The sequence below is a fragment of the Zymoseptoria tritici genome, chromosome 11, assembly GCF_000219625.1.
Source record: "Zymoseptoria tritici IPO323 chromosome 11, whole genome shotgun sequence".
In the NCBI taxonomy this organism is placed as follows: domain Eukaryota; kingdom Fungi; phylum Ascomycota; class Dothideomycetes; order Mycosphaerellales; family Mycosphaerellaceae; genus Zymoseptoria; species Zymoseptoria tritici.
Genome location: NC_018208.1, coordinates 1,234,608 through 1,258,324, shown reverse-complemented (window position 1 = coordinate 1,258,324; position 23,717 = coordinate 1,234,608). Strand labels below are relative to the sequence as shown.

The 23,717-nt window shown below is 53.8% G+C and overlaps 5 protein-coding genes across 5 annotated transcripts; 2 read left to right on the top strand and 3 right to left on the bottom strand.

Annotated features, from left to right (window-relative positions):
• Positions 1-3,337: 3,337 nt before the first annotated feature.
• On the bottom strand, positions 3,338-3,874 carry MYCGRDRAFT_30604 (uncharacterized protein; the record flags this gene model as incomplete). Its single annotated transcript, XM_003848389.1, has 1 exon — positions 3,338-3,874. A coding segment is annotated over one exon (537 nt), but the record flags the coding sequence as incomplete, so codon positions are not given.
• A 1,139-nt stretch (positions 3,875-5,013) lies between these two features.
• On the top strand, positions 5,014-6,957 carry MYCGRDRAFT_63851 (uncharacterized protein; the record flags this gene model as incomplete). The annotated part of the gene is made up of 3 exons (XM_003848497.1): positions 5,014-5,135; positions 5,191-5,679; positions 5,735-6,957. The coding sequence occupies 3 exons, from the start codon at positions 5,090-5,092 to the stop codon at positions 6,871-6,873; spliced, it is 1,674 nt and encodes a 557-aa protein (XP_003848545.1).
• A 5,399-nt stretch (positions 6,958-12,356) lies between these two features.
• MYCGRDRAFT_111327 (uncharacterized protein) lies at positions 12,357-16,990 on the top strand (the record flags this gene model as incomplete). Its single annotated transcript, XM_003848498.1, has 3 exons — positions 12,357-13,006; positions 13,071-14,787; positions 15,473-16,990. The coding sequence occupies 3 exons, from the start codon at positions 12,576-12,578 to the stop codon at positions 16,988-16,990; spliced, it is 3,666 nt and encodes a 1,221-aa protein (XP_003848546.1).
• A 540-nt stretch (positions 16,991-17,530) lies between these two features.
• MYCGRDRAFT_101642 (uncharacterized protein) lies at positions 17,531-19,190 on the bottom strand (the record flags this gene model as incomplete). Its single annotated transcript, XM_003848388.1, has 1 exon — positions 17,531-19,190. One exon carries the CDS (start codon positions 18,935-18,937, stop codon positions 17,531-17,533), a length of 1,407 nt encoding a protein of 468 aa, XP_003848436.1.
• A 2,299-nt stretch (positions 19,191-21,489) lies between these two features.
• MYCGRDRAFT_96771 (uncharacterized protein) lies at positions 21,490-22,032 on the bottom strand (the record flags this gene model as incomplete). The annotated part of the gene is made up of 2 exons (XM_003848387.1): positions 21,490-21,785; positions 21,873-22,032. The coding sequence occupies 2 exons, from the start codon at positions 22,030-22,032 to the stop codon at positions 21,490-21,492; spliced, it is 456 nt and encodes a 151-aa protein (XP_003848435.1).
• Between the last annotated feature and the right edge of the window lie 1,685 nt (positions 22,033-23,717).

Below are 23,717 nucleotides of genomic sequence, written 5' to 3'. Positions count from 1 at the left end.
GCGTTGCGGCGTATGTTCCCGCTGGGGTGGCGCATGCTGTGGGGTTGGATGCGGGTCAGGGAGAGGAGGTGAAGGAGGAGGTGAAGCCTAGGGAGAAGGATTCAAGGGTGCAGGAGATGGATCCGAGGATGGTGGAGGAGGTGTTGAGGGTGCAGAGTATGACGAAGCCGGGGATTCATTAACGGGAGGTGTGATGAGCGATGAGATTCTTCAATAGACGACAGCGGGTTAGGCGCGGGAGGTTTTCGTGGCAGGTCTGGCAGGGAGTGGAAGATTCTTTGGGCAGGAGCGGGTAGAGAAGATGGCGTTGATCTAATTAGTACGGGATGAAGTGCGAGAAGTCGCAGAGATCTGTATTCGAGCAAGGTGGCATTTTCGAGTTATACCTACCATACCTGATGGAAATTTGGGGGATGATGTAAGTGCCTCCGTTTGCGAGGCGCAGACTGTCTCTCTCTTCTACCTTTTCCTACCTCTTCCTTGACCTTCACTGACATCGACGAAACTGAAAGCTCAACTCTGCGTGCGCAGTTCCAACAAAAGATCCACGTGCCTTCTGCCTTGAGCTTCGGGTCAAGTCTTCCAACGTCGCCATTTATTTCTCACTCTCCTTCCTCCTCCTCCGTCCGACAAGATCAAGATATCGCACAGCTCATCGTCATCAGTCTCATTCGCGGACCAGAGTCCAGCATAGCACTGCAGCGATCGATCCTTGCGCAACATTTGGTGCGTTGAACATCACAAGCTACGACTTTCGCAGGCGTCGTTTACCATACTGCACTTCGCCGATATGGGCTACTACGAGGTGAGTCTCACTTCATCTTCACGTTCTCTCAGAACCTAACATCTGCCTCTCAGATCCGCTGTGTACTCTGCGGCGTGACCTTCAGCATCGCTCGCCTGCGCACACGTGCTGAGCCCCGCTCCCACGCCTGGGACGTTGACGGCTTCGGATATTGCAAACACAGTGACGAGCCCAAAGCCGCCTGTGCCGAAAGCTGTACGGTCGTCGACCGTGATCAGGACGTCGACGAATTCCTCCCGTCTGTGCCCAGCCAAACAACCTATCAAGACACCTGGCCCGACATCCATAAAGAACACATCTCTGGCATCCGATGCGGCAACGATTTCGGTTACAACGGCAATCTAGTGAGTGCTTCCGCCGTTCAATGTGCCCGAACAGCGCAGTGTATTCTTCGGAAGATCCACGCGAAAGACCACCACGACACCGCAGACCCGGAAGCCTCCACTTGGCGTCCTGCTCCAGACGATGAACCTTGGGAAGAGAGTTCGATTGGATGCTGAGCGGTCTGAACTCACTCCTAATCGAGCGCGAAATGGGTCCTACTCCAGATTGGTCGCCCTCCCGACACGGCGTAGAAGAGATTTTCGAAGACGACATCTTCTGGGACGGTGGCACAAACGATGGTATGCCGTTCCATCCGTGGTGCTTGGAAGTTTATCAGCGAGTCGCGTTGCAGCAGGAAACACTCAAGACGATCGATGACATGGGCGATTGGTGGGTACACACCGAAGGAATGATGGATGACATGAAGCTGCAGCGGCGCATGGGGTATAAGGAGTCGAATGGGCAATATTGGGAGCATCAAAAGGGAAAAGAGTTTTTCATCGCGGATCCATTGAAGGATCCCGAGCTTGTGAAACTTTTGCAGGACGCAGTGATCGAGGCTTCCGAGGCCTTCGACCCAGCAGACAGCGCTTTTCCCAACTGGTCATCTCCCGACCCAACGGCGTCGACTAATAAGTCTGGCGCACCGCCTGACCCTTTCCTCCTTCTTCCAGCGGAGCTCCTCCAACAGATCCTCAGCGAGCTCTCTACGCCCACCGTCGCCGCCCTACGCGAAGTCTCCCGGGCATTCGCTCACATTCCCATCTCCTTCTTCCATACCCTGCTGCGTCAAGACTACCCCTGGATCTGGGAGGCCGATTCAACAACCCCTGTCGCGCATTACTCACACTGGACGCAAGCTGTTATCGACAAAGCCGCGCGTAAGCTGGCGAACGACACGCTCCAACTGGCTGGGCACGCAAACAGCATAGTTGTCTCGCCGGAAGAGACAACTCCGTCACAGGCCCGCATTGCGATCATTGATGCCACCAACGCCATTGATACTGATTCCACTCGTCCGGCAGCAACGCTCAAGAACGACCAAGCCCACGTCATCCCAGTCTTCCTCCCACGAATCCGGACGAACTGGTTCAAGCTATACGCCGCCCTCAAGAAGCGCGGTGCCGAGGTTCCCGGGCTCAAGAACCGCGAGAGGATCTGGCGAGACTGCGAGGAGATTATGAGGAAGATTGATGAGATGAGAATTCGTGAGAGGGACGAGGGAATCCGGAAGCTCCGCCGCTGTATAAGGTAGGTTGATATGGGAGTTGCGATACGGTCGAAACGAAAGCGGTGGACGACGTTTTCCTGGCACCCTTGAGACGGGACTTACCTAGGATAGGAGGACGTCTTTTTCTCTCTCGTTTTGCTTTTCCGAGCGCTGGCAGGTCGACGAGTACTACGGACTCTTGAGCAGGCGTGGAGTCCTTGCGGTATAGAGTAGGGATTTATTTGAGAGGGACTTGTATCCCGCTCAAGCTACAGCCCTGAAGTACTTATGCACAGAACCTCAGCGACACAGGAAGTGAGGCTTGCGATGAGAAATTAATCGACAAGCTCTCCGGGCAAGGTGTCGCCTTTTGGTCAAGGATACATTGGTTTGGAAAGGTCGGTACTGTCTCCACGGGGCGGAACACGCCACGATCGAATCTCGACCTACCTGCATGCCAAAATTTGCCACAAGGACGACTTTGCTGTGGTGGTTCCTAGCTTCTCAATCGATTTCTCCAGTGCACCTCAACAACCCGATGCTGAGTGCTACTCAGACTTTCTCCGCTGCTCCAATTTCTGACGCATTCCCGCCCTCCCCTGCATGGCTCTTCTGCACCAGTCTTCGTTGCCAGTAAAACCACCACGCGATGGTGATGGCTGTGATGGGAAGGGTGACAACCCAGTAGATCCAGAAGCGGTCGGAGATGCACCAGGTTGGTTCATCTGCGGACTGTGAGCTGGAGAGGGAGTCGGAAGGATTGAAATTGAAGAAGGACATCGAGAAGAGGGACTATCGCATATAAGCAGTGTCCTGTCAGCAAACCTGTAGCCGTCCGTGGGACCACATAGGAGTGTAAGTTTACTCACGCTGACGAAGGTACCTGGTAAGAAGACTAGACCGAGCACGCTGATCGTCTTCATAGCTCGCGAGTCCTCTTTTGCGGCCTGTGCGATTTGCTGAGCTAGCATGCTTTCGTGTTGGGCGGCGATGTGGAAGACGAGGGCGATTTCATTCTTCAGTCGAGCTTCCGTCGCTTGGCAGCGAAGGTGGAAACCGTATAGGAGGGAGCGCTGGCGAAGCATGTCGGCAAGGATGGAGGAAGCTGTGTTTGCGGGAGTGGATGATGAGATCGTCGTCGGGAGGGATTGTAAATCTGACAGCATGCTGTCCACCACACCGAGCGCGACGCCGCAGACTTCGGTCGAATGGGCCATGTGGCGCGCCATATCGTGAAGTGAGGTGTAATTCGCCGATGGTTGAGCCACCGTCGGACGGTGCAGTTCATTATGACGGACGGTATCACGGAGTTTCCATATTGCGGTGTCGTAAAGGGTCGTGACGTGGTCGAGGATGAAAGCATGTATGCCGTACGGATGAGAGTAGACGGCATCTAAGGGTTGGGATTCGAGAGACATATGGATCGCGTGTTCGGTATCTAGAGGGAGGTCGAAGCAGACGAGTGTGGCTTGCGTGGGCGACGACCAGTGAGCTGCGAAGCTGAGATGCTGCCAGTTGTATCCCATTTGAAGACCGGGTCGTTTGGCGGTGGGCCCGGTCCAGGTCGTTTTGATGAGGAAGCGGAATATAGATGTGTGTTGCGGAGGTTTATTTGGCATTGGAGGTGGAGTGGTGTCGGCGAAGTAGAAGCCATTTGATACACGGTTCTTCTCGGTCCAGAACCAGGCTGGGATGTGGAACTTGGTGAACATTACCTTTTGCACGTCCGCCGTCATAGGAGCAGGATTCGAGGTGGTAATGTTCATGAAGCTTTGCTAGTCAGACCACGGGTCTGGATGACCATTGAGCAATGTGCGGCCTACATCACCTTGAGCCCAGACGAGTCTTGCTGGGAGCAGAGGTCGGACATGTCAGTCGCTCGGTACGTCCAGCACGCATTTCCTATTTAGTCTGTGAGCGGCACACGCCATCAGTGGCCTCTGTCTGCCGTGAATATACCGTCATGTTCTAGAATGCGCACTCGTTCGGCCAGGCCAGGATTCACTGCACGAGAGACGTGACCGACAGCCATGGTTCAACGAAGACGACGGATTGATGACCTTTTGCGCGAGAAGTCGCTCTTTCGAACGAAGAATGCGGTCAATCGAGTTAGAAGGCGTTCGTTCGCGAGGCCGCTCGCGCCTGCGTGGCTGAGTATGGTACTGTATGATTGGCCACATGGACATGCAGGTCAGCTCCTCTATGCTGCAGTCAGAGTATAGCTGCGCGAAAGATATGAGTTCCTCGGAGAGCGCTTGAGACATGCAGACGACATAGACTCCAGATCTTCATCGCAATGGAGCCTGAGCACAAGTGTGACAAAGGCAACAAGAACCGGCTCATCGCTGCTGTGAGCCATAGAGCTTCAGGCGGTGTTCGTTATTGCGGCCCAAGAGCATCGTGACGGGGTTGCGAGGATTCTCCATCGTGAATCCGGTGCCAACAGCGACATATGAGTTCGAAGGGTGAGGTAATGAAAGGCAGAGAGGAAGAAGACGAGAATGGACGCGGACGGCAGGAGAGGTCGTTTCGATCGGACTCCACTCCGCGGCGGAGAGCTTCTGTCATTGGCTCAATTAACAACGCGATTTTTTGAAGATGCCTCGCGTGGACTTCCAACGTCGAGCTTCAATATCCAACCAGCAAACACTCACGACGACAGATCAACTCCGCCATCACCCGGAAAACATCCACAGTTCCGCAGACTGATACGATATACACCGACTCGACACAATCTTCTCACCTCCAATATGTCCTTCGGAGGGCAAACCCCGACCATCATCGTCCTGAAAGAGGGTAAGGCAGAATTGTGGGAGCTTCATTCCAAAAACCTCACTAACCAATCTACCAGGAACCGATCAGTCGCAGGGCCGAGGACAGATCATCTCCAACATCAACGCCTGTTTAGCCGTTCAGACCACCATCAAGAGCACATTAGGCCCATACGGAGGAGATTTGCTACTAGTCGACGAAAATGGCAAGCAAACCATCACAAACGATGGCGCAACAGTGATGAAGCTGCTCGATATCGTGCATCCGGCCGCACGCATTCTCACAGATATTGCCCGCTCGCAAGATGCTGAAGTAGGAGATGGAACGACATCAGTGGTGGTTTTGGCGGGAGAGGTGTTGAAAGAGGTCAAGGAGCATGTGGAGCAGGGTGTGAGCAGTCAGGTCATCATCAAGGGGCTGCGAAGAGCGGGTATGATGGCGGTGAACAAGATCAAGGAGATTGCAGTCAGCACAAGCGAGGGAAACCAGAGGGAAACTCTGCTGAAGTTGGCGGCAACGGCGATGAGCAGCAAGCTCATTCACCGTAATGCTGACTTCTTCACAAAGAGTGAGTATAAGTATATGAGGAGATATCAGGATAATCTGGCTAACATGACCTCCAGTGGTCTGCGATGCCGTACTGTCACTCGATCAGGACGACCTCAACGAGAAACTCATTGGAATCAAGAAGATCACTGGTGGAGCTCTCCAAGACTCCCTCTTCGTCAACGGAGTGGCCTTCAAGAAGACATTCTCCTACGCCGGATTCGAACAACAACCCAAATCTTTCGTCGACCCCAAGATCGTCTGCCTCAACGTCGAACTCGAACTCAAGTCCGAAAAGGACAATGCCGAAGTCCGCGTCGAGCAGGTCTCAGAATACCAAGCCATCGTCGACGCTGAATGGCGCATCATCTACGATAAGATGGAAGCTCTCTACAAGTCTGGCGCACAAGTCATTCTCTCCAAACTTCCCATTGGCGATCTTGCAACCCAATACTTCGCCGACCGCGATGTCTTCTGCGCAGGCCGTGTCGCCTCAGACGACCTCGAGCGTGTCTGCCAAGCTACCGGAGCAACCGTCCAATCCACCTGCTCCGACATCCAGTCCCAACATCTCGGTACCTGCGCCCGCTTCGAGGAGCGCCAAATCGGTGGAGAGCGCTTCAACTTTTTCGAGGGCTGCCCAGGTGCGAAGACATGCACACTCGTCCTCCGTGGCGGTGCAGAGCAATTCATTGCCGAAGTGGAGCGCTCTCTGCACGACGCCATCATGATCGTCAAGCGCGCCATCAAGAACCAGACCATCGTGGCAGGCGGCGGCGCCTGCGAAATGGAAGTGTCCGCCTACCTGCACCAATTCGCCGACAAGAACGTTCCCCACCGCCAACAAGCCATCATCAAGTCATTCGCAAAAGCGCTCGAAGTCATCCCTCGCCAACTGTGCGACAACGCAGGTTTCGACGCGACAGACATTCTCAACCGTCTTCGGGTGGAACACCGCAAGGGAAATTTGTGGGCGGGTGTGGACTTCCAGAACGAGGGAATTCGGGACAATTTGGAGGCATTCGTGTGGGAGCCTGCGCTGGTCAAGACGAATGCGATCCAGGCGGCGGTTGAGGCGAGTTGTTTGATTTTGAGCGTGGACGAGACGATCAAGAATCAGGAGTCGCAACAGCCTGCGGCGCCCGCGAGAGGACTGCCGCCGGGGGCTGCGCAGAGGGCGATGAGAGGACGAGGGAGAGGTATGCCGAGGAGGTAGATGGAGAGAGGAACCTTTTGGCGGCCACGAGATTTTGGCATGATCTGCACCGCATGGCATCGACCTCGAACGATGTAAAGCACGAGATACCAGAGTCTGTTTCATGTAATTGTACAGACATGTCTCGAAATGCCGGTAAGCGCAAAGTCCACGTACAGCATGCTGATTCACAGAACGGACATCCTTGGGAATCATGAGCCACATTGAGAAAATCGGATTCTTGACCGGGGACGCGACTTGATTCGAACAGTGATGTTCGCCATTGAGTGGCTATGCTTGGCCCAATTCCTCCAACATTAATCTCACACCCTCCACCCCTCCATTTCCCATTCTCCATGTCCTCCATGTCCCGTGCGCAGTGAACGCTTGCTTGGCGTGCGATGAGCATAGCGAACTTCCTAAGTGCAAGAGCATTGGTCATCGGAACCGCTAGGCGCGGAGAAAGGTTAGCATATACACGGCACGTCGCGAGGGAGCAGAGAAGTGTACAGCCATACCAGAACGGCTGAGAACGAGCGCCATAAGCGTTGACACAAGCTTGTTGGTTCGCGTCGGTGTTGCAGTCAGGGTTGGAAGTGCAAGCCTGTCGTTGCAATTCCACGTCAGCAATGCGGTGGAACGGGGTGACGGGAACGGGTAGATCGTACTACGACGATGGGGCTGAGGAGGCCGACGACGAGCGCCGTGATGAGAGCGGTGGACTTCATGCTGACTGGTCGATGTGTTGGAAGTGGAGCGGTATATTCGCCGTGCCGTGGAGGTGTCGTGTTGGGTGTGGTGTTGTCGTTGTTGGAAAGAGGAAGAAGAAGTGGATGAGGTTCAGCGGCCTTTGTGTGTGATTTCAATGGGAAACTCGCATGGCGTAGCATGGCGCAGCGTGGTCCAGGAAGAGCCGGCCGTCCGTCGGGACCTGTCGGATCACCAAAATCCGGCACTCATCCACCTTCGTATCTTGGAGAGATGCCTCCGACGGAAGCCGATGCATGCATCACCGCCGACCGGGGTCATGATGAATGCCAGCTCGTATTCGCAGCGTGCTCCAGGGAGCACCGCCTCTGCGATCTCCGGAATCTTTCGGATTGCACAAATGACAAGCACCTCACGTTCGTACCTGTGGAGATATGCTTCCGGTGTGTGTCAGCCGATACAAGGTCGTTTCCCATTCCCAAAAGCTACCCGAAGATGTCGAATCTACCATGCTGACAATTGTGCTAGGCAGCATGCGGCAACGATGTGAGTATCCAACAGGAATGATCGTCTGTGCCTCTCCATGACTGGCACCCTCCTTCCATCCCGTCCTCCCCTTGCAACTTTCTGCTCCGCATGACCCGCTCGCAGTGGTATTCGCGCGTGCGCCGAGCAGACCTTCAATCTCTAGCCGGGCCAACAGTAGCAAGTATTGTCAGAGTCGCTACAATGCGGTAAAGTCAGCACCCAATGGACTGCTGAGGCATAGAGAAGAGTCGCTGTACCAGGCTGGATTATAGTGTGGGCCCCAGGCGTCGTGGCAAGCAGCGATGTTTTCGTCGGTTTCGCATTCAGGATTCGATGTGCATGCCTGTTGATGTACGAGTCCGCGTCAGCAATGCGGTGATGACAGGGTGATGGATATGCGACCCACTGCGACCATAGGAGTGAGGAGGCCGACGACGAGCGCGGTGATGAGAGCGATGAACTTCATGTTGAGTCCTAGTGATGTGCGCTGTTTTGTTGTGGGTGGTGCTGTTGTTGAAGTTGGAAAGAAGAAGAGGATGACCTCCGTGTATGCACAGCCTCGATAGATGATCCATGCAAGCTCGTATCCGTAGCGTGCTCCAGGGAGCAAAAGCTCAGCAAGGACTGCATCGCTGCGCGTCCGCGATCACCGCAACGGAACTTGTCGAGTTACATCTACACGAGCGACTGCCACTCGTATGCAATAGAACTGCCTCCGCCGACATCCCACGCATGGCTGCTTTTCGAGAGTCAGCCGAAGACATTGATTGAAGAGCAATTGTACTGAGACGAACGTGAGAAGAGACGAACGTGAGAAGAGACGAACGTGAGAAGAGACGAACGTGAGAGAAGACAAGATTCAAACAGTGTTGACTGTCAGAGAGCGATGCCGACGATCCTTGATATCTGCTCCTTTGAACCGTGTCAAACTCGACCCTGGAAGCCAGCATGATATTCCATTTCCACCAAATCAGCATCCGTTCGGGCACGAAGCAATGCATCCGCAATCGCCATAGTCACTAAACGCGGACAGACGTTAGCACACACAGCACCCCGAGCAGAAGTATCGCCATACCACGTGATACGAGCGCCCTTAGCGCACACAAGACCGCTGCTATTGCAATCCGGGTCGGTTTTGCATTGCTATTGATGTACAAAGAACCCGTCAGTAATGCGATGGAGACGAAGTGATGGCAAGGAGGGGAAGAGAGAGTCGTACTGCGAGAACAGGAGTGATGAGACCGACCGCCACGGCGAGGGTGGTGATGAAAGCGGTGAACTTCATAATGATATGTTCTTGGTGCGTTGTTTTCGATTGTGTTTGTGTTGTTTGCGGTGGCTGTCGTTGTTGGCTCGTTGTCAAGAAAAGGAAGATGATGACCTTTGGCAGACAGCGTGCTTATAACTTTCTGTCCGGCTAGGGTATCAGGGCGGGATCGTCGCAGCGTCGTCCGCGATCTCCGGGCATGGTGGTGGTTCAAAGAAGCACAGCAGGCCGCATCCTGGAGACATTGCCGGTCTTTCCGAGCGGATACAAGGTTGAACTCCAGAGGCCGCCCATGGAAGACACATCGAGCAATTGCCGTTCAAGATTCATCCGTCGACGATGTTTCTGACTTTCTCGCTCTTCAACATGCACTAACTTTCATCTCTCATTACATCCAGAATGTCCTGTCCACGGTCAGCTTATGCTCGCGATGAGAGACCAAGAGCTGGAAAAGGGGGTCATCCTTGGGACGTCAGCCCGCTCGGACTTATTCGTGACCACTTCAACCATCATGATCCTGAGCTCTTCGGCCGACACCGCCGGAAACCCATGGCCAGAAGCGAGATATTTGGGAGATGGTCTACAAGAGTTGTCATAATTGCACTTATTTTACCCTTTCGCGATCGATTCTGTGGGCAGTGAATGGAGCGGTGGGACGGTCCATCGAAATACTTCCACAAGACGCCCACATAAATAGCAGTTGCCTCCAACGACTCTGTTGCCATGAAGTTAACCACTTCCGCAGTTCCGCTCTGATCAGGCCGCGGAGGTGTCTGGAGCGTCAGCGCCAAGCAGATATCTTGAAGCTCCCGACCTGTACCTCCCTGCACAACTGACCGTACGATTCCGACCACTTCGTTTCCTCCGTTGTGACCCACACCCATCGGGGGCATCCCTTCATATCTGCACCGAAGTCTCGCAACGATTCCAAGACAAAACATCGCTTTGGCAAGGGTCAATGGCGTTGTAAGGAAAGAGAAGCCGTATTTGCCGATAAGAGAACGTCTTTCGCTCGCGGGATTGCTCAAGAACAGGTTGATCGACGGTGGAAAGCTGCCTTCATATACCTTTTCCGGTCCACGAAAGCAAGCGGAGCCAAGCGGCCTCATTTCCTGAGATCTGAGAGCTGTCGGCGACCTCAGTTAGTATCGCAGCCTCGATGGTGGCGAATTGAGCAGAGAATTGGGCAGAGAATGCAACGATCGAACGACCTCAGTTAGGATCGGACAGCCTCGATGGTCGGAAACTGGCGGAGAATTGAGCAGCGAATGCAACGATCGGACGATACATGAAGAAATTGTCCATACCTGCCTAAACAGGGCGTTGGAGATCGCGGTAGGAAATGGAGCACTGTTCACAGAGTGTCGATACTTCCCCGAAAAGGGCATCGATTGAACTTCCCACGCAGGTGCCTGCTGCATACCTCCGTGCTTCCGCTCAAACTGCACCGTCCAAGCTAAGCGGGCGAAGCCTGTAGGGTGAAGACTGCGCGCGAGGTTGGAAATTTAGGCATTGACAATGAACCGAGCCGTGGCTATGCGACGATGCAGATCCGTGCAGGGCGGTCGTGAATTGCTGTCAGTCAGCTCAAGACAGATCGCTGACATGAATCTCTTGGCATCTATGCCGCTGGCCGGGTACCTGTACAAAGCTGCGAGACGATCTTGCGCCTCTGCTAAGCCGACATTTCTGAATGACAGACATAAAGTCATGCAGTACGGTGTGTCAGGAAGCGAAGCTACGCATGCCAACGACGCGCGCTCACATCGACACCTACTTCCCGAATTCTTAGCATACGTACGTGGAGCTGTCACAGCCCGGGAGGTGGAGTCAGATCGATCTGAAGGCGTAGATGGATGCCAGATGTATGCAAGATGAATGCAATACCCGTATTGGGCGGCCAGAGTGGGACTTCTTCTTCGGTGCTGCTGTGGGGATTCGAATCGCATGGTGCGGGACGTTGAGCAGTGCAGTCGAGCAATAATGGCAACGTGCAGTGCATGGAAGTCCAAGGCCAAGGCCGGGACAACACCGGATTCGACCAGTCTAGATCTGACATCTCGTGCTTCGAACATTGGCGACCCAGCGGGAACCTGCATGATTAGACGAGTCGATGATGGCGCGGTACATCTCTCCGCTGCGGTGCTGGCGACAACGACAGCTCACCTGCAGGGCAGTGCGTTTCCTACCCCTGTCATCATCTCATCCACCTCGTCACAGAAGCGGGGTTCCCATCTTGTGTGACCAGCGATAAAGAAAAAGTGGACTCCGATCGTGTTACCATGCCATCTCACACCGACAAGCCTTCCGAGATCGTGGGAAGGCAGAAAAAGGGGTTGTATCTCTGTGTAACCTGTCCGATACGCGAGGCCGTTTTCCGCTTGCTCGCGTGGTGTGTCAGATCTGGAGCGAGAGTCTACGCCAAGTCTAGATCGTGGTGTAATCGTGGCCCTTGCAGATGGCGGTTTGCTGTGTTTGGAGGTTGTGTGAGATTGGTTACTGATGAGGCATGGCATGTCTCGGTGGGAAGGCCGTGTATGTTGTGATGAGATGTATCGTGCAGCATGCATGATCCTCGATTGTGCCGACGTTGCATTGCGGCGAGAGGTCATGCCGTCGCGTAGGAGATGCGTGGTCGAAGGTGATGTAGTGAGTGTGTAGTAGAAGGAGAGTAGAGAGGAGGGCAGGTAAAGAGTATATTCCGGATACAAGATCGGATAGGTCTACAAGAACCGGAGATCTGATCTCGCCAAGCCGGTCAGACAGATCCCGTCAGCTCCGATGAAGGGGTCAGGTCATGCAGTAGAATTATCTCTGGCGGGGATCCGAATCTGCCTGCCGAGATAGAGTTTGTCTTCCACCGATCGATCCGCAGATGGCGCTAACAACTTTCTCGACATCTCTGACGTCCCATCGCCTGCACCGATTCTGCTCTTCCCTGTCACATCTGCGCAAGAGAGAGGTCGTGCTCCGTGCGACCGCGTCGACTTCCTCTCTGCCCCCAAGATCCAATCTCATTCTTGTCCCTGATACACCAACCTACCCGACATCACACCGGAAAAATCACACGCACACTCATACACACCACTCTGCAGCGAGCTCCACGAGATACGGCCTGTACCTTTTGCCCCACCTGTACTCCTCTCTTGCCGTCACACATCCTTCGGTGTGCTCGGGATCCTGGTCGTCATCTCATCTCGCATAACTTCCACTGCCCACGATGCCCAAAGAGGGCCTCAAGCGTGGAAGGCGCATGAAGCGCAAACATGAAGATGTCCTCGAAGATGTGACCCACCCGGATGCCAGCTCAAAACGTATAAAGGAAGCCGAGCCCGAGTTCATGCCTCTGAATGGGACTGACCACGACGAAAACATGGACGCCGCATACCCCCCCGCCGAGGAGCGAGTCTTTTTCGGCATGCTCGACGACGACGAGCAGGAGTACTTCAAACGTGCGGACGAAATGTTGGAGCTGGATCAATTCTCGGACCCTGACGAACGGAAACTTTTCCTGGAGAGTGTCTACCGCGAAGCTGATGGCAAGGAACTCAAGATCGCCCACAGTCAATCCTGTTCACGATTGATGGAGAGATTGATTCGCGTGTCCAACGCATCTCAACTCAAGAATCTGTTCCAAAAATTCAGCGGAAAGTACGTGCAGTGTTTGGAATATTGGTGGCAATCATCGCGACGTCATACTAACTTTTTATGACAGCTTCATTCACATGCTCTCGCACCGCTTTGCCTCGCATTGCTGCGAAACGCTATTCACCTACGCGGCTCCACTCGTCAGCGAAGAGCTCACCACGAAGAAGAAGGACATCAAACAGACTGATGTCAATGATGTCTACGTTTCATTGGAGAATTTGTTTCTTCACACTCTGGCCGAATTAGAAGGGAATCTGGGCTTCCTCTTGACTGACAAATATGCCTCACACGCTCTCCGAGTCCTCTTGTTGGTACTGTCGGGATCGCCCGCGACGAACGATTCCGCCAAAAGCATCCTTCACAGCAAGCGGAGAGAAGGTGCACCAATTGCTGGAACCACGAAATCGACCGAACAAGCTACCGACAACAAGCGGCCTGTGCCGAAAGCATTCTCGACAGCGTTGGAGAAGCTCATTCACGACAGTGTTGCTGGCCTTGACACGGACAAGCTCCGAGCTTTGGCTACCCACCCATCCGCGAATCCGACTCTTCAACTCCTCCTCACCCTAGAACTCACACACTACGGCAAGCAGCGAGCGAAGGACAGCAAATCGATCATCCGAACCCTCCTACCCGACGATCCTTTCACATCCGACTGCGAGAGTGCCGGGTTCATCAGTGGTCTGGTGTATGATCCAGTGGGAGCACATTTGGTGGAGAGGATTATTGAAAACGCACCGGCGAAACTATTCAAGAGCTTGTATAACCAATTCTTCAAGGAGAGATTAGCCTCTCATGCGAAGAATGAGACTGCGACATATGTGGTTTGCCGCATCCTGGGACGACTCGGATACGATGACCTACTGGAAGCTCACGAGATTTTGCTTCCAATCATACCCACTCTGCTGGAGAGGCAATGGACAAGTTTGACCAAGACGTTGATCGAGAGATGCACAGTTCGGGACATCGACACACAAGCAATCGCAGCAGTCTTCGAACAGACTTTCCAAAAGGACGATCAATTCGACGTGGAACAGCTCCTCAAATTGGAAGTGCAGAAACCGGACACAGTGCGCGACATCAACAAAGTCAATGCACATGCCAACGGAGACGACGCCTTTTTCGCGCGGCCATCAGGACCCAACAAAGTCCACTTCAACATCCTCGCTCAGTCCATGCTCATCGTACCAGGCTCCCTCTCAGCTCTCATTCTCGACTCGATGACCACACTCGAAGCCGCGACCCTCCTCAGCATGGCTTCCGACCATGTAGTCACCCGCACACTGCAACAAGCCTTCACCACGAAGAACGCCTCGATGATCCAACGCCGCAAACTCATTCAGCGCTTCTACGGAAACTTCGGCGAGATGGCTTTGGATAAGTCCGCCTCTCACGTGGTGGATTGCATCTGGGAAGGCACTCACGGTCTAGCGTTCATCAGAGAACGCATCGCAGAAGAGCTAGCTGAAAACGAGGCGATGTTGAGAGATAGCCCGTGTGGCAGAGCAGTATGGAAGAACTGGAAAATGGACATGTACAAACGGAAACGACCGGACTGGGTCAGGCAGAGCAGATTGAAGGCGAGCAACGAGGGGTTCCAGGCATTCTCGGAGATCGATGCAAAGGAAAGCAAGACGCCGCTGCAGATAGCGAGGGAGAGACATGCGCAGGCGAAGGCGAAGCGGGAGAAAGAGGAAGCTGGCAGAGGGAGGACGATGGCGAGGAATGGGGAAGGCAAGAAGGAGGTCAAGTCGAAAGCTACTGGGGCGAACCGGACGAGGCCGGTGGCTGGCAGCTCGTGAGAGAAGAGTCGAAGCAGTCCGGGAGGAATGGACTACGAATTTGGCTTTATGAGTCCCGCGTTTCAGCGCCATTGTCGATAGACGAATGCATCATCTTCTATGTGCTGAGATTCAGGCGTGCCGTGACGAGGCTGTGAAGTTCATCGAGCATGTACCCCGGCAACGAGGCCATGTCAAAGCTACAGAAATTTGACTGCCCTGTCCCTCTCCATCGGACATCACCTCGACCACGACCCACCGATATCCGGTCGAACCGCCACCGCATCTCGGAATGCCTAAGACCAATTGCCAAATCGAGTCAACGGTCGCCACAACATGTCTTTCTCTTCCCGAGATCCGACTCGGCAGGATTCGGTCCGGATCTTGGATTCACCTCGTAAATTTTCGGATACGATCACATTGATGTCAGGTACACAGAGTATACACTTTCTTTCTATCGTCTTATTCCCGTCTCTACAGTCTCCTTCAATATCGATCTCAAGATTGACAGCATTTCCTGACACATCGCCTTTGAATCACTGTCCTCCCTCACAATGACCACCAACGGAAGTGGCAAACCGACCCCATCAACGAATGGAACGAAACTAGGGAATCGAGCAGACGAAACAGAAGAAGTAGACGATCCTAGAGTTCCAACCCAGACCAATTCAACTAATCATCAATCCAGCTCCTCTCAGCCGTCCAAGCCCTCATAAAACCCTTCATCCAATCCGCCGACACCGACACTCCCCAAAAAGTACACGGCATCGATCCCCGACCCAATGGCTCCAAACCCCCTCTCTCCAACTCCCTACCTCCTCAAGACCTCAAACAACTTCTCCCCTCAAGCTTGCCACAAGACGGCGTTGGCAAAGACGACTTCCTATCCATAGTCCAGACGATCCTAACTAACAGCACCAACACCTGGGACACCGGCTTCCTCGACAAACTCTACTCCACGCCCACTCCCATCGGCCTGGCATCCGACCTCCTCCTCTCAACCCTCAACACAAATCTCCACGTCTACCAAGTCAGTCCAGCACTCACTCTCATCGAAAAACTCACGTGTCGGAGTCTCGCCACGCTCTTCGGTTTCATAGGGCCATATGCCGGAGGTGTATCGCAACCCGGTGGTTCTGCCGCGAATGCAACTTCAATGGTGACCGCGAGGAATATCCTCTTTCCGGAGACGAAAATGGAAGGGAATGGCGGAAGGAAATTCGTGTTATTCACGAGTGAGCACGGGCATTACAGCGTCGAGAAGGCGGCGCAGATGTTCGGCTTCGGGTCCAGGGCTGTCAAGTCTGTCGCTGTAGACTCGTCCGGAAGGATGGATCCCAAGGCCCTCAGCTCAGCGATCGCGACCTCACGACAGGCGGGCGAGACACCCTTTTACGTCAACGCTACAGCAGGAACGACCGTCCTCGGCTCCTTCGACCCGCTGGTCGCCATCGCGGACGTCTGCCAGAAAGAAGGACTATGGCTGCACGTGGACGGCTCCTGGGGCGGATCGGTCATCTTCAGTGAAGCGCAACGGCATAAACTCCAGGGTTCCTCACGCGCAGACTCGATTTGCATCTGCGCGCACAAAATGCTGCAAGTCCCACTAACCTGCTCCTTCCTCCTCGTCTCCGACATGAGGCGCCTACACCAGGGTATGACGCTCCCCGCCGGCTACTTATTCCACTCTGCCGATCCACCTGAAGAGATGACCAATGGCCACCACCACGCTGAGAAGGAAGAACGGGAATGGGACGGCATCCCCGGCTCACTGGATCAATTCTACGACCTCGCCGATTTAACACCCCAATGCGGCCGCCGGGGCGACAGTCTCAAACTCGCCCTTACCTGGCTGTATCACGGCTCCTCCGGCTTCAGCGCTGCGATCGACCACGCTTTCTCCATCGCTACTCACCTCACCTCTCTCATCGCTTCTAATCCCAAGTTCACCCTCGTCTCCTCGGATCCACCGGCATGTTTGCAAGTCTGCTTTTACTACGCGAAGACGTCGGATGCTGGGAGGAACAGTGCCGTCACAGAGGGGATTACGAAAGTACTGAGGGAGGAAGGGGGTTTCATGACGGATTTCGCGCCGGGGGAGCATGGGAAGTTTTTCAGGGTTGTGGTTAATGGAGGGACGGATAGGGGGACTGTGGAGGGGTTGGTCAAGGGGATTGAGAGGGCGGGGGAGAGGATGGGGTTGTGATAAGTGAGGGAGTGGGATCGGATGGAGTGGGACTTTGAATGTGTGGTCATGTTGTATAGGTATGGTTGGGTGGCTAGCTCTGTGATAGCGCTTGGTCGGCACTGCACGACTTACCGTCCGGTGGCGTGGAGTGTGCGGTCTAGTCAGGAGAGCAGAAGGAAAGACTTGATTCTCGTGCCAGGGAGGTGATCGTTGCACACCAGGCGATATGCTCCGTTAAGCTCCCGACAAAACCCTGCAATCCAGTGTGTCTGGTTCAATCAATCAAAAATCGACTGCAATCCGCTGCTGTCATCGTAGTCCATTCATCTAAGCGACTGTAGTGCCGTTCTCATCTGCTCTATGTCTCGTCATTCTTCTATCCTCCACTCGTATCCTGCATCGTTACTCTTCTGCCGTGTGAATGATCGACTGGCGGACCGTACTATGTTCAACCACTCCTGCTCTTCTGCTGATCGATGCCAACGCCCTGTGCTCGACTCCCCAAACGCCAAAGCAATGCCACTTCTACAACTCCCTCTTCCGGGCTCTTCACATCCGTCAGATAGCACCATACTCCGCTGGCTTCTCGAGCGTGTAATCACCCGCTTGCAGCCCTTCCATAGCCTTCTTCCCAACCTCACTAACCCGCGGGCGTCCGTCCTTCTCCGTGACCGTTGTGAAGAACCTCGGACTCCACTCTTTCCCTTCCTTCGCCCTCTCCGCCGCCCGCTCCCTCTGCCGTTCCTCCAACTCCGTCTTCCTCTGCGTCGCCTGTCCATACTGTTTCGCGACAATTGCATCCGTAACTCCACCCCAAAATTTCCGACTCTCATTCGGAAGCTGCTGATTCTCTGGTGGACACTTCTTCGGGATAGGTAGGAGAGGCGAGACATCCATGAGGAGGATACGTTCGGACTCTTTCGACTTTTTGAAGTCCGCGGATCCAGGGACGAACCAGATTTTCTCCGTCCAGACGCCTTCGATGCGTCCGATGATTTCTTTGGAGGGAACGTCTTTTAGTCGAGTGACTTTGTCGTCGAGGATGGATGAGGGTTTGTAGACGATTCCTTCGACTTTGTTTTGGGTTTTGCCAAAGTAGCCTTCTTCGAGGTAGTGGAGGATGGTTTTGAGGCCCGTTTTCTCGCATGTTACAAAGCATGTGTCTGCGACGGTTATGTAGAGGTTTCCGCGGAGGAAACCACCGAGGAAAGCGGCCGGGTGGGTGAGGCGGTACTCTTCGTTGCCGCGCTGGCGGAGAGTGATGAAGATTCCTTGGTTGTGAGCTCCGGGTGTGACTTTGACGGAGGTTCCGGTGAATTTCGCGGAGAGCTGGTCGTAGCCTACTGCTGAGACGCCTTTTTCGGGGCAGTCGTAGACGAAGGCTGATACCGGTGGGTGGTGGGATGTTTGTTCGGTCAGGTAGTGGACCTTCACTGGTTGTTGCGCTGTGCCCACTGTTTTCATGGCCTCCTCCTTTTGAACCTCCCAACTGCAGCGGAAGAACTCTCCCAATGCGCTATTGTATGGCTTGCAAGGCTTTCCCTTGACGTATTTCAGATCTTTCGTAAACCAGAAGCGAAGACAGTGCAGCATGCGCTCGAGCGGGTCGTCGCTGTCACCGATCGCGGCAAAGGTCTCAGGTCGGTCGAGGTAGTGCCAGTATTCGAGGTTGGGAATTGGTTCGAGAAGTTGGGCGGGCAGACTGAAGCGGACAGCAGCCATGTCCGATACGCCGATGAAGCGCTTGAGGATTCCTAGAAATGTACGCAGCTTGCTGGAATCGGAGGGCACCTGACCATCCGTTGGAACAGCTGCGACATCTTTGCTGCTCGAAGCGGTCTGCGGACGCTCGACGTCTTTGAGGGAGTTGGTCTCGGAGACGGTGGCGGAGGGCGTGCCATCTGAGACTGGAGCCGAGACGGAGCCCGCCTCTGTATCCGTCTTCTTACTGCTGCCGAATGCCATGATCGAGTATGAGGATCCCGCAGCGGAGAGCAGCTCTCTGCAGTAGTTGTGAGGCTCCCTCTTTCTTCCCTTATCCTCGATCGGTCGGAGTTTTTCAAGGCGATGCTCTTGGAGGACTAGGCGTGGTGCCGTATATGGGTTTGGCGAGGAGGCTCAAGCGATGAGGGTATCAGTAGAAGCAGAAGAATGACAACCGCCCGTCGTCTGCAGGAAGTATTGCAAGACGATTTGACAATCTCGCAGTCAACAATGAAAGTAGCGTATCGTAGCGTCTCCGAGACTTGGACTTCGGTGAAAGTGACGTCGAGGCGGGGATCAAGCTGCCGATTCGAGTCTTCCTTTCCCACCCGCGCTCTTCTCTCCTGTCACATCGATGTCGACGATGGAGTAGATGAGGATGTCAAGAATACAAAAAGTCGTGTGAGGAGGAACGACATCGCGTGCAGTCGGCAACAGCAGCAGCACAAAGAGAGACTCTTTCCCATGATCAACCGTGACCTCAAGGGTCTCGGACATCACCCGACCAGGCACAGCTCGAAACATGGGAAGCGTTCCTGGCCAACGAATCGTGCACAGGTAAGCCAGGTTTGGACGGTTCAGATCTCGGCGCGCGCCAGACGCAAGGTGCACGCGGTCATGCTGCCGTGCCATGCATCAGGGTTGTCGTCTCACCGCGTCTTCGCGTCATTCTGCGATATGTACTGAAATACTCTATCGCTTCAGTGCTGCTGTGCTGCTGACTTCAGTCGAACGGGAAAGGAATGGTTTTGGCTTGCATGCGGTACGGATCAATCGAACTTCGTATGATGACGAGGAGTCGTTGCTATCGCAAGCTACCGAATATACAGAGAACAACGAGAAACTCTCTCGACATGGACTATCGAGACGAACAAACACCTCGATATACCCAGCATCGCTCACACATCTCCGGATCAAACCAAATCACGACATTCATCAGGCACCGTGAGGATATACTCTTGAAGCCTCGCTCGAACTGCTCAGCACGACTTGTGACAGAACTGCTTGGCCCATGGACTTTGAGCATGAGAACGAAAAAGCTCACAAGCACACCCGTTCCTAGATCATCGTCGTATCAGCGGGAGATCTGGTTACATCTCCAGCGTTGATGAAGGCGAAACATACCAGCTCACAAAGCAGTCCACTCCTTCTAAGTGCAAGCCTTGTTCTGAATGCCGCCAATGTTGTAGCAGGGATTGTTGTTCCTGGTGCACGGGTTGCTCTAGGAATAGCACGAAAACATCAGCCCAAGAAACTCAGGCAGCATCCTGCCATGTTGGGTTTGCTTACCTGGTAGCAAGGGTAGTTCAGTCCTTTGTACTCTTCTTGACCGTAGCACATGCCGATGCTGGCGCCAGCCACATAGTCGGTCTGACATCTCTAGATGGTGTTTGTTAGAGGTTGCTTCCTTCTGGAGAGAGGGTGAAGTGGGAGATCGTACTCCCTTGTATTCCGCGAGGGCGGTCGAGGACAGGGCGAGGAGGGTGGAAAGATTGAAGATCTGCATGGCTTTGATCTCGCTGGTCAGGACTGGTTTGAGGAGGTATAGAAAAGGTCGGTAAAGGTGGGTGTCGAGGGGCGGTATATATCATGTTCTGTTGCTGATTATAGGCTGATTGCCATCCCGGGCCTGGAATCATGATGTCTCAGCTGCTTCGGGTTCTTGCTCGGGTAATCGTCGCCGTGTCGAGGATGTATAGCTTCCAGCATGGTTCGGGAACACCGGGTTCATTGTACAAGCACACCGGGATCTTTTATCCGGTTGTGCATGAGCATGCTGGATTTCTCCTCCTCTGTGGAGTGAGTCCATGGTCGTCCGGCAGTCCTTCGATTTCGAGAATTCACTGAAGCTCCTTCATCTCTGCTCGAAGAGCAAACTTCCAGATGTGACCAGGATCGTTGGATATCACAGATTAGTGAAGAGGCTACCGTGTTGCCACTTGCAAGCAACAATACGGAGATCCAGTCCTCTCCTTCGATCTATGTGAGTCTCTCATCGCCATCTCCCTGTTTGCTTGGTCTGAGTGATCATGTCTTGGGCACTCTTCCTTCGTCGACTCGCCAAAAGATGATGGCACCGACGAAGCACATGTGAAGCCATGCCAACCACATTGGCTTGCGTGATGGTGGAGGGGGACATGCCGCTTTTTCATCCCGGGACCACGAATGATCGTTTCTTCTCCCCGTTGCTGCAAATAGTGGTATCCTTGCCGTCCTTCTCGTCGGCCTGGTCGATGCAACCCGGACTGCACACCCACCCGCTGTCGACAATTTTCTTGCCTCGGACATGTGCCAGGAAGCATGCCATGCATGCCATTGCGAACAACATCACTCGCGATACTTGGCTTCGAACGGGGATGGATCGGGATCTTGAGTCGGCGGTGTGACTTTTCCGCAAAGGACAGTAGAAGAGCTGGTACAAGGCGAGAGGCGCTTACTTCGAGTTTATGATGGCCCGCGCAGCGCAAGATCCCAATCAGCAATCTTGTCTCTCCTCGTTTTTCCATGATGACCGTAGTCTCTCGCTAGCCTTCTCATCGGTCTGGTCGACTGTACCGGAAGCGAGGGTCTCGTGTTGAGCGGTGTTGGCGAGCTTTGCCGTCATGCGGCGGCGCTTGTTGCGCTCTTGCGTCTTTGAGAGGACTCATGGGACTGACGAACCATTGGCTATCATCTTCTCTGATGACGCCTACAGATTTCTTAGCAGAGTTGTCATCAGCCTGGTCAGTGGCAGTGGAGACGTGCCCATCAAGCTGAGCGGTCTTGGTGCGCTTTGCTGTCTCGCGGCGACGTTGGTTGCGCGCCTGTGTCTTGGACAGCTCTGGCGAGGCTATTAGTCGAGGTTCTTGTGCATTGCTGTTGGCTTGACTGACATACTCTTCGCCCCCTGCTTCTCACCTATCTCTTCATCCTCTACCTTCGCCTCCTCTTCCTCTCCTCCCCTTCTCTCTCATTGCTCCTTCTCTCTCATTGCTCGCCTTCCCTCTATTCCTCCTCCCATCTCCCTCTTTCGTCCTCCTCTCCTCCCCCTCTCCGCTATCCCTTTTCCTCCCCTCTTGTGCTCCAGAAGTCTGCATGATTTGCTATCGAGAGTGTACGTCGTAGCTTCGGAATCTCAAAAGTGGTGGTACTGATAGCTTGGTGGTGATATGCGTGGTGACTGATGTTCTCGTGGAGCGCACAAACAAAACAGAGCCCGGCGTTTGCACGCCCGCCAGAAACTTGCTCCTGCCTCGCCTCTTCTTCTGAAGCCGAATGCGGCAATTCAAGCTTAAAGCGAATTCGCGAAAGCCAACGTCACCTCACCGTTGCTTACCAACGATACCCTCAACCTTATCGATGTTGACACATGTGCTTTCTTTGAAGGTTCGCTCCAGCACAAATATACGCCATATACTTCATTCTCGTAATGGAAGATCGCCTTTCGGCTTTGTCGCTCAACGCTGTATGCGACAACGGGAAGGGACCTAAACGAGTACTGCTTCGCTTCCTTTTTCCATCTTTCAGGTCGTCCTGCACACCGATGTAGTTGCATGGTCTCTGTCTTGGGTCCGGTAGTTAATCAAGTAGTTCGTGTGCTTTATGCCTTACCAGCCGGCAAACCATCTCCAAGTCTTGGCTCGTAGGGAGGTGATCCGTCTGCCAGGCGTCCTTGGCCCAGTATCTCATGTAAACCTATGGCCTGGTGAGTAGATACGCACGAAGGAGTGCCTAAACGAATGCCCTGTAAATTGACGCAGCCGCTCGAGCTATCGCAACGACGATAGTCTGTACTGTGCGAGGATATAATAGTCCTGTATCGTGGTTCTCTCGATTTGTATGCCATGCAGTAGTCGACGTTAAGGACGTGAGCAAGTACAATGGGATGGCACGTTGGAAGGGGAAGAAGCTCGGCTGATTCTCGGGTGCTTGGTGTGATGATGATAAACGATATTTTTCGCCACTCTCTCATCCAATCAGGCTCCTTTGTACGTTGAACCCTGCTGTACCTGCTGTCTGGAACATGTGCTAACATCTCGCAGAGCTCAGTGGTAGTACGTTCACCAAATCTCCATCTCCAACTGTCCGATCTAACAATGACCCAGGAGCGTGGGATTGCAGCACCGTTCCGCAATCATCCTAAGGTCACTCGTTCGACCCGGTATGTCATATTGATGATACTTAAATCAATAATCATTCTAATATCTCATCAGGGTAGGGAGCTTCGCGTCCATCAATTTTTTTGGCTGTTAGGTCACTCGTTCGACCCGGGTAGGGAGCTTCCTTTTTGGGCCGTGGCGTCGTTGTAGTGCCATTGTTTTGTTGTAGAACGATAGAGATTCATTCACTTACGATCTGGGTCGAAATTCTAGGAAGAAACGTCGAATTTGGGTGGTGGGGCTGCGTTTTTGTTCGCAGCGATGATTTTGCAAGCTTCTAGCGTCGGGCGGTCGTATACGATGATAGAGTTTGATTCCCTGAAGGCTATAGTTCGCGGATGTAGTCCCTTGCTTGTACAGACGATTTGGCTGTATACGCGAGCCCGTAGCCGCCGGAGGTTCATCCCAACACCCAGAGACGTCGATTCGTCAAGTCTGTACGCTACAGAAAGCGGAGAACGAACGCCAGGTCGAATTACATTGGGAGAGCCCTGAACTAAGCAACAAGTCTGACTAGAGTGCCAGATTAGCCTTGTCGTTCCCAGGTACCCTTCCGAGCGCACCACAATCGACCCATAGCGACCAGGAGCACGGTAAGACCGTCAAAATGTTGTAATGGTCAC